The 14,756-nt window shown below is 38.7% G+C and overlaps 2 protein-coding genes across 2 annotated transcripts in view; both read left to right on the forward strand.

Moving 5' to 3' along the window:
- RGSL1 (regulator of G protein signaling like 1) overlaps window positions 1-14,756 on the forward strand; it is a gene marked incomplete at its 5' end in the record, with an annotated part of 125,164 nt that overhangs the window by 33,597 nt on the left and 76,811 nt on the right. Inside the window, one exon of the mRNA XM_087866065.1 lies at window positions 14,585-14,667. Coding sequence (XP_087722191.1) covers window positions 14,585-14,667 — 83 coding nt within the window. The remainder of the gene's footprint in view (window positions 1-14,584; window positions 14,668-14,756) is intronic.
- Window positions 3,569-4,342, forward strand: LOC123801415 (transmembrane epididymal protein 1-like). The gene has a single exon (XM_045811423.2). It carries the CDS (start codon window positions 3,569-3,571, stop codon window positions 4,340-4,342), a length of 774 nt encoding a protein of 257 aa, XP_045667379.1.

The raw sequence follows: 14,756 nt of genomic DNA on the forward strand, positions 1-14,756 counted from the left end.
GCAATGCGGATAGGAATAGATGAGGATTGGAACCCAATTAAGAGATGTGGCAACAATGCAGAGTTGGTGATGCCTGGACAAGGGCAGTATAGATGGGGATAAAGTGTTCAGAGAACTTGTTAATTAATATATTGTAGGGGTGAGTGAAAATTGGTACCACCACTTTGAAGGGAGATTCATCACTAGTTATTAAATTTTAAGAAGGTAATAGTCTGTGATTCAGAAATGCTAGTTATGGTTATCTCCTCTAAGAAAGAGTTTTTACTCAGTATTGTTTGTTAAAAAGTAAATCAGCTAGACCAATACGTCCATCACTAGGGGACTAGATAAATATAATATTAAGCACATCAGTAGTACTGTCTATATAACACAATAGTTCTATAATATAACAAAATAGTTCTGTCTCCAACACATTATGACTGAGTAAAAAACAACCAGTAGCACAATGATACATAAAAGTGTTGATGTCCTAGAGAAAAACTCATTTTGGCATTTGGGAGAGGCCCAAAGACAGCAAACAGCTGTCTTCCTACCTTCTCCCCCTAAAGTAGACTGAATAGACATCAAGTCACACTTATCCACACAGTGCTTCTACTTAGAATTCATATTTTTGTAAAAAAAAATTAATATTGAATAGATACAAAATAACATTTATAGAATACATGTAAGCTCTACAGAGTTGGGATATAATCAATACTCCTGTGGTCCCCACCAACTATAAGAACAGATAAACATTGTTATTTTCCATGTCTGTGTCCCTCTCAAATCTATCCTATTCTTCCCCTCTTGGAGATAACCACTTCCCTGAATTTTGTTTATGGTTCCATGTATGTGTTCACATTGTTTAATTTTGTGTTTTTTTGAACTTTTTATATTTATATGGAGTCATACAGTATTTATTATTTTGTGACATTCTTCTTTCATCTAAAATTATTTTTTTGAGGTTCCATGTTGGTATCAGTCAGAGTTCCCCAGAGAAGCAGAACCAATAGAAGATATATACAAAGGAGATTGATCATGAGGAAGTGGTTCATGTGGTTACAAAGTAAGGCACAGAAATCCACCATCTGCTGTCTCCAGGCTCGAGACATTGTTATAATTACAGTCAGAGTCTACAGACCTGGGAACCAAGGGAGCTGATGGTAGAAACCCCTGTGTAGGGACAGAAAGAAGACCTATGTCCCAGCCCAGTACACAGGCTGGAAGAAAAACGGATGAATTCCATCTTCCTCTGCCTTTTGTTCTGTTCAGGCCCCAACAGATTAGATGAGGCCCACCCACACTGGGATGGACAATCTACTTTACTAAATCCGCTGATTCAAATGTTAATCTCACAGATACATCCAGAAATCAGGTTTAATCTGGGCACCCTGTGGCCAGTCAAGTCAACACATAAAACTGACTACCACAATGTTGTTGAATGTAGCCGTATTTTTTGTTTTTACTTCTCTATCATATTTTTGTTTTATGAATATCTTACAAATTTATCTATAAATTTTAATATTGAAGGACATTTTGATTATTCCTCCTTCTCTCTGCCAGCTATAGACAGTGCTGCTATGGACATTCCTGCATATGATCCTTGTACGGATGTATAAGAGTTACTGTATAGTATATACAAGTAAGGATGTATATCTTCAACTTTCCATATAATGCCATATAACATCAAATTCTTTTCCAAAGTGATTGTGTCAGTTTATATTCCCGCTAGCAATATATTAATTATTCTGTTTGTTTCGCATGGTCAGACAGTTGTCAAGCTGATTTTTGTCAGTCTGGTGGATGAGAAATGATAGCTAACAAGCAAATGGGAACCTCAATCCTACAGCTACAAAGAACTGAATTCTGTTACAACCCTGTGAGCTTGGGAGAGGACTCAGCTTCAGCGTGAAGTGCAGCCTGGCTGACACCAGGGCTGTACCTCGTGAGACTCTGAGCAGAGGACCAACAAAGCTCTCTGTCTGCATCCTGACCCAAAGAAAGTGAAATAAATGCATGTTCTTTTAAGCCACTGAGTTAAATTGTGTTAAACTGTTACACAGCAACAGATAATGAAGACATTATTGGATCCATGGAGAAGGATATAAAATCCAAATATGCTAATTAGTTCTGCTGTAAACAGAATTGATATAATCTATGAAGGGGCTGAGAGCTGTTTTCTTTAGTTATTTGTTGGTAAAGGGCTTAGATTAGCCTCACTGGGTTAGGCGCTCAATCCCTTGACTGCTCTGTGACTAGGAAAGCGGGATTTGTCAGCAAATGACAGCTCCCATTTAACCCGCACGGCTTGAGAAGACACTTACTTCCCAGGAGAGGGGAGCTTTCATAGTTAAAACAACAATACAATTCTGTCATGCTAATGCAATTGGGAAAGACAGTTAGAAAAGACAAAGGTATATCTAAAAGGAGATCATTTTTTCATTATTGAAGTTAATATGATTATATAAAATCATTTGAAAATTAGTAAGAGCAGTAGGTACATGCAACAAGGTGGTTAATATGAAGATCAATCTAAAATTATGGTTTTTTTATATCAGTAAAATTATAAAATAAAATGGAAGACCCACTGATAAAAAGAACAAAAGAGAATTTGCCAACAAATAAACCAAAATGGAAATCTGTAGGATCAATATGAGACCAATTTAATTTGAGACATTCCTGTACTTGACTGACTGTCATGAAGAATAATATGACCATTACATGAGAGAAAATATTTAATGGCCAATTCACACTAAGCTTAGCTTAATAGGATCTTTTTTCTAACCAGTACATACATTTTACTCAGTGATTCAAAATTTAGTCCGCCTAAGAGCTACCTGGGAATGTGTCTTGGAATGCTTATTTCGAGACACCACCCTCAAGAAATTCCGAATCAGTACCCCTGAGTAGAACCTATTCACCTGCATTTTAACTTGGAAAAACATTGTTTCAGCCCACAGGAAAGAATCTCAGGTGGCGGCCCCTCAGTTCTGACCTGGAGACCAGCGGAAGACAGATCCTTAGGAATGAATATTTTTCTGGCAAACCTCAAGTAACATCAGAGAAATTGAGTATTGTATGTGTTTACTTAAGACTGCTTATACCCAGGAGAATACATTTGTACCTAGTACTTGAATGAGATTATATGTGAGGAATATTAAGGGATATGCCCTACATTGTATACTCTCCATGCTTTCTCTCTGTTCTTTCTTACATTCTGTGAATTTGGGACGTGAGGAAGGTAGCAGTAGTGTGAAGGACAAGTAGGAGAAGAGGCAAGGGGAGTCCTTGCCATAATCTCTGAGAACTGCAGACGTCCAGGCATTGGACATCTGCTTATTTTACTGTTTGGCAATGGTTGGTTAGCTATCAATGAACCAGAGCAGAAGACCAGAACGGAAACCATGACACCCACCCCGCCATAGATTTGGGTTTCCTCCAAAACCATTTCCCCTGTGTATGTGCATGCAATGAGCTGGAGAGAAGATATAAGTGGGCTTCCGGAAGCTCCCTCCACACTCTAGAACCTGAGGCAACCATTCCTGAGCTGCTTGCCTCTACCTTTGGTCAGATCTTTACCTTCAGTTCCATGGGAGGCTTTGAGGGTCATCTGTACCCAGGGCTGTCTCTCTTCTTCTATGGACTTTATCATGCACGACTAGTCTCCAGGGCCTTGATATGCAACTACCCTGTCCAGTATCTGCCACGCCATCCCTGGAGCAAAGGAAGATGGGCAAGGCTGCAGCAAATATACTATGTGGGGCTGGTGAAGATATTAAGTGCCTTCATTTTAGCAGCCCAAGAGCTGCATAACATACATGGACAGTTTGTACTTATCAGCAAGATATATCATCAGAGAAACTTTTTGTACCGCAAACAGTGGCAACATCTCACTCTATATATGGCCTTCTTCCTGAGCGGGTGTGTGGATGTGGTGAGCCAGAACTTGCTGCCCCAGAGGTGTGCTGCTCTGGAGCAAGGTGCCCAAGCCCTGGGCATGTTTCTGTTTCTACCTCTGATGGTGTCTCACATGCAGGACTCAGAAGGTGTGGAGCTGCAGTCTCACATCCTGCTTACTCAGGCCATATTCCTGCTGGTGCTGGTGGTGATCGCAGAGCTGTGGGCTCCTGATATGCTGCAGCTTTGGGTGATGAAGGCCTTTTTTTATATGATGACGGGCTCTTGGCTGATTCAAATAGGCTTTATGCTGTACAAACCAATTTCTGGCTATAAATGGATGGATGATGACAAAAACAACATTGTATTTGTCACCACCTTCTTCTGCTGGCATGTGGCTTTCACTGCCATTTTGATTATCTGGGTCTATGGCTTCTCCTTTTTGTGGTATTGTTACATTTGTTGATGTCTGATCTTGGGTAAGCCCAGAATGGTTCCTGTCACCTGCACATCCTGGAACACCTGGATGAGAAGTTGCGGGAAGTAGAGGTGTTAGAGCGGAAGATGACCAAGGCAACAGACTGCTGGGATGGACATACTGCTCTCCCCTTCTGGCTTCTCTCAGTCTCATTTGCGGAGCAGTGTGCCAGGACAGGCCAATGAAACATGAGAGGCATGTTACAATGACCTTCACTCTTGGCTCCCCCAGTATTTCCCCCACCTCCCCTTCCTTTCCTCAACTCCAGCCAAAGCATTCTCCTTGCCTTTCTCCTCTCTGTACTCTTCACATGCCTCCCAGGAGGGAGGATATGAAAATAAATGTACTCTATTCTGCTGTTGGGTTTTTATAAATATCCTCACCCACCCCAGAGAATACTGACCACTAGTTACATTTAGTACATCATCATAATTTACCCATCATAATAACAACCTCCTCACCCTTTCTCTTTCTGGATCTCTTCAATACCCATACTACATTTAAACTGTTATTTTAACTATAAAGAGCTCAGAGAACTATTGTCAAATTCTTTCTTTAGATTATGATTTGTCAAAGAGATCTTTTATTTTCAGCTTTATTGAGATATACTTAATTTACAAACAAATGCACATATTTAATGTATATATTTTGATGAGTTTGGATATATGTGATACCATGATGACATCACCACCCTCCTTGAAGGCAGTTTCCTCTGTGGGGTCTAGCAGAACAAAGCAACTCCCTTGCACATAGTGAGGGCACAAAAGGGCCCATGTGCTTCCAGAATTTATGTATCAGTCTCTTCAAATGTAAAGTCTGTCAGATTCTTCTACCTGGGTAGATCAGCCGATTATTCTGCACACACCTCAATCAATTTCCAAGTAGTAGACTCACCTGGAACCACTCCTTCTGGTTCTCATGTGTAGTAAAATTCAATGGCTTATTTATTCCACCAAATTTTCTTTTTAATCCTCATAACTATCTTACATGTAGGTTTATAGACAATAATCTAAAAGGGTTAAATAATCAAAAGGGTTAAAAAACTAGCTTATGATAGCCAGACATCTAGTTATGTCACATAATGCTATACCTGGGTGTTGAAGGAGGTGGAATTCTGAGTGGTAGAGTTAAATTAGTGGCAACTTGCAAAAGACTGTCTTTATGACAACTGTTCTACTTCTTTCCCTGCTGTCCCCAGCCTAACAGATTGTTAGCTTCGCTTACTCTTGGTCATGGTTATAATATCCAGGCTTAGGACAGAGTGAGGCTGGGGCAGGGATTCTACAGGGTCATCATCTTTCTAGTTTCCCTTTTGCTTCTGGTTCTCAGGAGAACTAGACGTACCTGTTTCCTTTGGTTCTGGCCTTACTCTTCCTTGTTAATTTTCTTGTTCAAAAGTTAAGTTGTAACCGGGGTGAATTCTTGTCTGGTTGTTAAGGTTTTCTACCCTGTGGTTTGAGGAGCTTGTGAGCATTCTGAGTTACTGCAAAGGGGGAGGTGATTCCTGGTGGTCAGCAATGTCTCCAAATGCAGAATGGCATGCATGTGACCAGCAAGCAACAACTCTCCATGGAAGGCTTTCACCTTGCACCAGTGGGATATCCAATCATGTAACAATGCTGCTCTCCACTGGAGATGAGCAGTGGTCCCTGAGGTGGAAATAAAATATTTCTCAGGCATTAGTTCAACTTCTGTGCTTCTCCTCGGTCCTGGTGACCAGTGGAGCTCTGCAGTTTTCCCTATAGATTCTGCCCTGTTCCTGGTTGTTACCACTAGGTCCCATCCCCTTGTTTCTCCCCAACAGCCGTGGGTATTTTTCAGGCCTTGCCTAGCTTTGCAGCTCTTCATTTCTGAACCCTAGTTGAACCTCCTCTAGTGCCTGAGGTTGGGAAAGTAGGGAATCTGTTTTTCCTCTACATTCTTTCCTACTGATATGGCAACCCCCTGTTTTCTACTTCACTCACCCTCCTATTTTTGTATTAAGAGCGTATTTTGGATTTTTTTAACCTAAAAATTGACTCTTCTTTTTTTACAATTACAATCAGTCCTCATCTTGAGGCAATGTCTGTCACTAATTGGGGGAAAAGTTATTACAAGGGTGGAAAGCAAAGCCTAGTATTAATATATTAATATTTCAAGATATTATCTCTCTACAAAGATAGAAGTTGAAGAGATACCATCTCTTGACAGATCTGTCCATTTCTGAGTACTTTTGAGCTTCTGTTAGATGCTGATGAACTCATCTCTTGTAGTAAATTAATACCTCTAAATATTATCATGTCTTGCAATATGTACCTTTGAGGTAAAATAGTAAATATTAGCAGGGTCCTACAAAACCACAAAGAATTATTACTGAGGCCTGATAGAATGGCAGAATGGACAGACCTTATGTTCGGATGAAAGGGCCTTTCTGTACTCTCCACATCGCAATCGGTATGAGCAGTCTGAAAGTAATCCTAAACACTGGAATGTAAAACTAACTGAAGATAAGTTTAGAACCAAGAACCAACAAAAAAACCCGAGTTGTAGAGAGGAAGGTGTAATCTTCACTACTGTCCACCAGAGGGCATCATCTTTACATGAGCCTGGAAAAGGCGCTTGGTCTCCATTTGGTGTTGAAGTATCAGTTTAGAAGAAATGAAGGGATGAAGAGGAGGGCAAAAAAATACATAAGCAAGTGTCATCCAGGCATCCGGTAAACGTAATGAAGGTCTGTTTGTTTCTTGTTAAACTTTGACGTGTGGACATGAATAAGCATAGAATTCAAACAATAGATATAGATTATATGTAGATAGATCCATGGAAACATAGATACATAAGGGATAAAGGTAAACACATGTACAGATATCTATGCATATGTATATAGATATGTGTGTATCTTAAAAAACAAAACGCGTACAATGCCCTTTGAGCTGAAATGGCTGCTGTTTTTTAGCAAGTTTATAAAATAATCAAAATGCTCTTGTTTAGCTCATCACATAATAGGTATGCAACAAATAATTGGTGAATGAATAATTAAAGTATCTAGTACAGGTGTAGCATAGATGAAATGTTGGTTTAATTCTGATCTGGGTTTTGATGGATAAGTAGGAGTTAGTTAGAGGAGTTCAGGGCAGGAATTCTGAGGTCTTATATGTTCATTCACTCAGACACCAAAGCTCAGCAAACACAAGCTTGGCAGTTCCAGGGACAGAATTTCATGGCCCAGTGATACAGAGAAAACTACCAAGTTCCTGCCCCTTTGTGCGGGTGGCTAAGGAAGAGCCACACAAAATTGTTTTATGAAAAGTTTAATAATTTACTTTTCAGTTTGAAGGCAGAAGATTATTAATGGGCTCTTACTAATTGAAGGGGAATATTGTGCCAAAACAACAAAAATACTTGCAATTACTTGTAATCAACATTTAATATATTAGGCATATACTTAATATACTAATTATTAAATTTTTTAACTGGACATATAAAATTATTTATAAATGTAATATTATTTAAAATTGCTATCATTTGTTCATTATCTTTCAATAAAATCATGCATTTGATAAGTCAAATTTTCCTAAACAGATACCATTTCCACATTTTGTTAGTTAAAATTCCGTAGTCATTTCATATTAGGAAATTTAAAATTTAAATTTACCCACTCAACCAAAAGGAATAAAATTACTATTGCCAACTTCTTGAGGCTTCTCTGTCCAAAACTCAGAAATCTTATACATATTTTAGGTCAAAGAATATAGGACCAAGACTAACACTTTGTATGATCATATCCATGAGGTTTCTTGGGTTTTTTTGTTTCTTTGTTTTGTTTTGTTTTTTCCTTTGGCCAAGACTTCACTAATCACCAGTCACAAAAGATTGTATTTTTTGTAACTCTTGAAACTTGTATCTTTCTTTAAAATGAATTGTTAGCTAAATAGGGTATTTTGGTGAAAGACTTTTCCAGTTTTTATTCTCTTTCTGTATTATTGTAGATAATTGCACCAAGACCTATTATGTACCAATAGCATTTTGAACTTTTTATGTAGGATGAAATTGCACCTCCTTTGACTTTCAAACTTACATGTATTGCACTGACCACCATTCTGAAGTCTTTGATTGAAATCTGTTATATCAGCAAAGATAACAACAATTAGGAGTAAGGTCTAAATTCTACATGCTCTATCTTTTCCTTAGGTAGCTAACGAGGAGCAGTAATGAACACAAAGTTCTGAATCAGAAGGCACAGTTCTGCTTAGGAAAAGTCTATTGTCTATCAATTATATCTAAAGCTTTCGTAAGTTAACACTGGGACAATGACTCTATGTTATTTGCTCTGCCTCTCCCTTACCCTCTTTCAGTGTCCCCATTCCTCAGTCACAATTTTTAGGTCTTTATATTTGTGCAGGACTTAAAGCTTCCATATTCCCTTCACATCCATTTCTCAGTTGAACTGAACAGACATTATCAGCACCTACTCCTGATGGGCACTACGGGACATGGAGTACTACTTCCTCTATGCCGTTTCTTTCAGCTGAGTTCATCCAGTTCCTAATTATTGTGATTTATTTTCCTACTGTTAAAATAGGATGCCAGTTTGAGAGAACAGATCGCAAGGGGGCAGCTATTTCAATTTATTGTCATCCAACTTTCTATTTGTTTAACAACCTTTCTTAAGTCCCTTTCCGGATGACTTCATCCTCTCCATCCTGGTTACTTGAATCACTAAACTCAGCTTCCAAGGGTTTTGTAAACTAGTTGATATTATTTTGACAAGCCATATCTCCTGGACATTCTGTCCACTGAAAACATCAGCCTACAAGAGGTTTGAATTCCCTTTCTCTGAAGGGCTGTTGGGAACTTCGTTATCTTATTAAACAATTCTTTCATTTCTCTGGTTCTCTTCTCATAGGAAGTGAATATTCAGATGAAAGACCATCACCCCTATAAGCCCTAATAATTTAGCCAAAAGTTACTGAGAAGAGAGTCATTCAGTGTCATACCCAAGAGAGGGTTAAAAGACTTGAAAAGTTCTAGGATTGTTGGGAAGCATGTCATATCTAAAAAACCTTGTTGTCCTATAAAAGAGAAGAACTTTGGAAGTTTGAAGGAATGTTAATAATGAACCACCAATAATATATCATTTACATTTGAAAAAGTGTTATGCTTTCTTTAGTATATGTAAAGACCAGATACTCTTTTTTTTAGAGTGATTTTGATTTTTAAAGTGAAGAGTTTCATGATATCTTGATGTTTTATGTGTTCCAAAATGAGTTGGTAGCCTAGCATATTTCTTCAATCATCAATTACCTCATTTGTTAGTCAGTGTAATACACACACACACACGCACACACACACACACACACATGCATCTTGAGAGAGATCGGGGTGAAGCTCTGGATGGTTTACATTATCTCATCTATTCCTTGGCTTATCATGTCCTTTGGAAAAGAGCTATCACAACCTGGGCAAAAAATATATATTTGTCTTTTTCAGTCTTTTCCTAAAAGAATGGCATATATAACACTGATAACCCACATTCCTTAACACAGTTTACTTTCAGACTTGTCTTCAGTGAAGCTGTGTGCAGGCATTCTCTACTCCTGATCACTGACCATCTTCCCCACAGTTCAAAGAGGCTAACTACTGGAGTCATTAACAACTTAATGGAGTGTTGTCACTCTAACAATGGCAAGGACTAAAAGCCAACATCACTGGCTACAGGCTTGAAATGCATCATCCCTGACCCTTCAAGACCTTCTAGTTCCCAAAAGTCAGGGGAATCAGATATCTCCCAACTTGTGTGATAATAAGAATCACCTGGGGTACTTGTACATTTCAAGGTCCTTCCTCTGATAACTCTGATTTAGAAGGGCAGGAGTGGGGCTCAGAAGTCCATGTATTTTAAAAGTGCCCCAAGATGATTATTGTCAGGCAAATACAGGAAATTTTTGTATTAGATAGATTTGAGTTCACATCTCAGCTCTGATACTTAGTGGCTATGTGTTGGGTCAGATCTACAATGCAATGATTTCCCAAAGCTCTGGCTGTCTCCTCTACCCCAGTGTATCTTTACCCTGGAAATGGTAGCATATCTCTTTAGCAAAGATTAGGAAAGAGATTCACAGTAATTTCTTGCGAAAATATTGCAAAAGTTCTTCCTAACAGGCAAAAATGCTTTCTCTTTACATAAAAGCTCCTGTGTCACTCAGGACTGAAAATTGAATGAGAGACCCAATATTTCACTGTGATGGCTCATTTTAATATTAATTATAAATAGGCTCCTATTTATGTAAATTCACTTCATAAATATTTATTGAGCATTTCCATGTGACAGAAACTGGGTTTGGGATGCATCATTAAATAAAACAGCCCCAAATCCATATAGATATGGAGATATGGTTTACCTCTTTTATACCATCTTCAGGAAAGAAAGTTTTAAACATGTAAGGATACACACAAGAAGTGTTAAGAGGAGTGATACAGAAAAATAGATCCTTGTGAGGAAGTCCAAGGGGCTTATTTTTAAGTCCATTCAAATGCATTTTTCATGTGAAGAGTAGGTATGATTTACTAGCATATTTGAAATAACATGGGCTCTTGAATCAAATGGGCAGAGTAAAATCTGTGTTGTACTTACTATTTTTCAGTGAAGGGAGGTAATAACCTCTGTTTTATGGGGTTAAGAATTGAATGAGAACAAAGTATAAATACCTAGCTTAGCTTCTTACTCATGGGAGGTATTCAACGAATGTTTATTCTATTCCTTTTCCAAGCCAATGGATTATGAAGTAACCTGCAGCCAACCAGAGGAGGACCTATCTGAGAAAGAGAGAGGGTAGAAAACACACTTGGATATTTGGTTGAATTTGCCAGCTTATCTGAAAGATAAGTCATTAAACATTCACTGAGTACCTGTTAAATTTCTAGAAAGATATTAGATACAAAAGACACATCAGAAATAAATTAATAGATCCTTGCTTCCCTGAAGCATAGAGTGGAGTTAAAGAGACAGAGCTAAAACTCAGGATCTATGTAATTGGAAAACAATTTATAAAGAACCTGTCAGTGCACACAAAATAGTATGGACTAAAAGCCTAAGTACAGGAAGAGTCTGGTACATTCCAGGAGATCCAGGAGATCAGGTAACAAAGACTTATCTTCAGATTGAGGCCTATACCAGAAATAAATAGGGCACTTCCTGATAGAATCTGGAACCCCTTAGAGGAGGTGTCACTGCATGTTCACAATGGGTGGAGTTCTGTTGACTGGGGGCTAAAATTCTGCCTCCTAATCAATCACAGTGGCAGGGAAAGCATGACAACATGAACAATGCTGGTGAGTATCTAAAAGGGATGTTTCTGAGGCTTTTAGCCCCCACCCCAGGTAAGGCAAACCTGCCCAGTCTTAAACCACATGTGGCTTTTGTGTTTCATGCCCTTTGTTTTCTTTTTCTCTTCTCCTCCCCAACTCCCACCCCCACTTTATGCCACCTGATCTTTGAGGATAGGACAGAGCCCTAAACATAAAACAACAAGCCAACTAAGAAGAAGGAAGAAAAATGCAGATTGGGCTCTCATGTGCCATGTCTTCTCCAGGGGGAGGGCTAGCATGAGGTTTGGGGTTATCCAATGGTTTCTTTTGTTCCCACATCAGTAGTAGTATTGTACAGAATGAATGTTGAAGACCTGCCAAATTATTAGGAAGTTTCAAGGCAGAATAATTGATAATGGAAACACAGGAATGAAGACATAGTAGGATAGGGAAGGGGAAGGTGTGGAAAGCCTTGTTTCTATACCCCATTAAGACTGTCTTATTAATGGCAAATTCTATCATAGTCAAGCCCCTTGTCACCAATAGTGTGTATAGCTATGGAACACAATCAATTGGGAAATTTTGGCCAAACCCCACTTTCCTGGATTCAGATTGTCTCAATAATCTCATGAAATAATCCATGCAAGGCTCTATGAATGACAAACCAACAATTGAACAAAAGCTCAAAAGATTGAAGATCTCTTGAAAGAAGAATTCATTCAACTTTTATAGAATTTAGATATTATGTAAGCACTTTCAGTGCCTAGGGGAAGAAAGATGAAAAGACAAAATTCTTCATCTCATAGAACTCAGTTTATTGAGGAAGACAAATGATACATCAATGGAAGAAAACAGTGACTTGTTTAATTATAATAATGGGAGATATAAATAATGGTGCGGGGGGGGTAGTGATTGATTTTACCATTGTGGTAGATTCTACCATGTTTGGTTCACCAAGAAGATTATATGTAAACCAGTTCTTGATGGATGACTAGTGATTTGGAAAGCAGTTGGGTTGGGAGGACATTTTAGATGATGAGAATGCAGGAACAAAGATATGGAGATTGGAGGTGAGAGTATATAAAATGTGCAGGAAAGAGCAATATCTTGGCTGGCAAACAGGAGGAAGCATGGTATGGTGCGACAGGTGATGGTGCTGGTGGGCAAACCAAAAGCCAGATCTAGTGAAGCATTAGATTCTGTAGGAATCTATAGGCTTTGGACTACATTGAGTAGTCCTTGAAGGGCTTTAACAATAACAACATTAGAAGACTATGGTGGCAGTGTGTGGAAAGTGTGGAAAGATAGGCAGACCATTATAAGAAACTGATGCCATAAAGTCAAGGTGAGAGATGATAGGACCTGAAATAAGACAGTGACTTAATGGATGGAGAGGACAGGATAGAGTCCAGAAGTATGTAGGATGAGAGACCATATAACATGATCCTCCATTGCATATGGGGGTGTTTTGAGGAAGAGAAATAGAACAAAGGGATAGTCAAAGATGATTTTCAGGATTCTGATTTAGACAATTGGAAGAGTGGTAGTTCTGGTGATTGAGATTGGGAATACAGTGAAAAGATCAGGTTGGGAAGCAAAATGATCAGATCAGCTTTGAAAATGTTGAGATGGAAGTGCTGGTAGATGTCCATGGAGAGATGTTACATAGCTCACTGGATATTTAGAACTAGAGCTCACTGGATATTTAGAACTAGAGAACGAAAACTGATATCAGCTCTACTACAATAGTGTTTGATTGTCTCGGGTCCTATTTCTATTACACAAAGATAATAACTACCATCACCATGAAAAATGATGGAGGGGACTGTTTAGTTTTCTTATATTATCATAACTGCACTCAAGCAATTGTGAGTGGCACTCACTATTCTCACCAGATGTTTAACTAGACTAAGAGATAGGACTAATATAGTAATTATGTTGCTCGTTTTACAAGTCTTTCATTATAATCTTTGGGTATGATGGGAGAATTCTGGGCATTGATAAATGACTGGGTTATTCACTAGTTGAATCTTGGGCATTAAAGAGCATACACAGTGAGTTAGAGCAAACTTTGAGGGAGTACCTAGTCCACCTATGGTCTCTATGCTTGGCTTTGCGACATTCAACATTCATCTCCTCAGATTAACTTCCACTGCACAATATCAACCCTGAAAGGAGTAATAAATACTTTGCATGACCAAATTAGTATTCAAAAAAGTTCTTGTTGGGCCCAAATCAACAAGTTGAAATTCTAATGGAATAAATATAAATTCCTGCCTTGGTTTCTGAAAAGTGACTGCATATATAAAGGATAGTGGAGTTAATAGTTAAATGTGAAAGCATCCATATCTAATCCCATTTTGGGCCACACTAATAAGAACCTACAATATGGACAAAGTCATCTTATGCTCTTCCCTGGGAAGCATGCAGAGTACTTGAGTTGTGGGTGCCACTCTAGCCAGAGCGGGAGGACCCAGGTAGAAAGGAGGCCATGTGAGGAATGGCTGAAGAATTCCTTAGTGACTGACCAGCCAGAGGGGTTGGAGGTGGACAGATGGTTGAGATGGTTTTATAAATATGGGAGCATAGACCCCTTTACAAGGATTTATGTGAATTCTGTTGAGCTTCAGAGGGCAGAATTTCTAGAAGTGGAAAGAAGATAAAAGAGGGCAGTTTACAGTAGGAAAATCTTCCTAACAATTTCATTTCTTCATAAATGGAATGGGTAGCCCTGTAAGGTTGTGAGTTCCCCCACAGCTGGGAGTGTTTAAGCAGAATGATACCGCAGAGGAGAGTCCTGGAGACAGGAAAAAATCCAGATAGATGACCTAAAGGTCATCAAATGCTGAGATTTGGCCATGTGAAATAATCCATTCTATTGCTTTGCTTTCTCATCCTGAATGCAACCCTGGTTCATAGGGATTTTTTTTTCTCCCCATGTAGAGATAATCGGTTCTACAAATCTTATAATTCTGCTAGAGGATGAAATCTTTGCCGATTTTTTCAACACATTTCTCTCTCTTCCGGTAAGTATTCCCAGAATTCAAATGTTTCATCAACAGCCAAATAGTGAATCTCACTGAGCTGAGGACATTGTTTAAAAAAACAAACTGCT

Source organism: Ursus americanus, chromosome 2, assembly GCF_024610735.1.
Source record: "Ursus americanus isolate L20-20 chromosome 2, mUrsAme1.1.p, whole genome shotgun sequence".
Taxonomy (NCBI): domain Eukaryota; kingdom Metazoa; phylum Chordata; class Mammalia; order Carnivora; family Ursidae; genus Ursus; species Ursus americanus.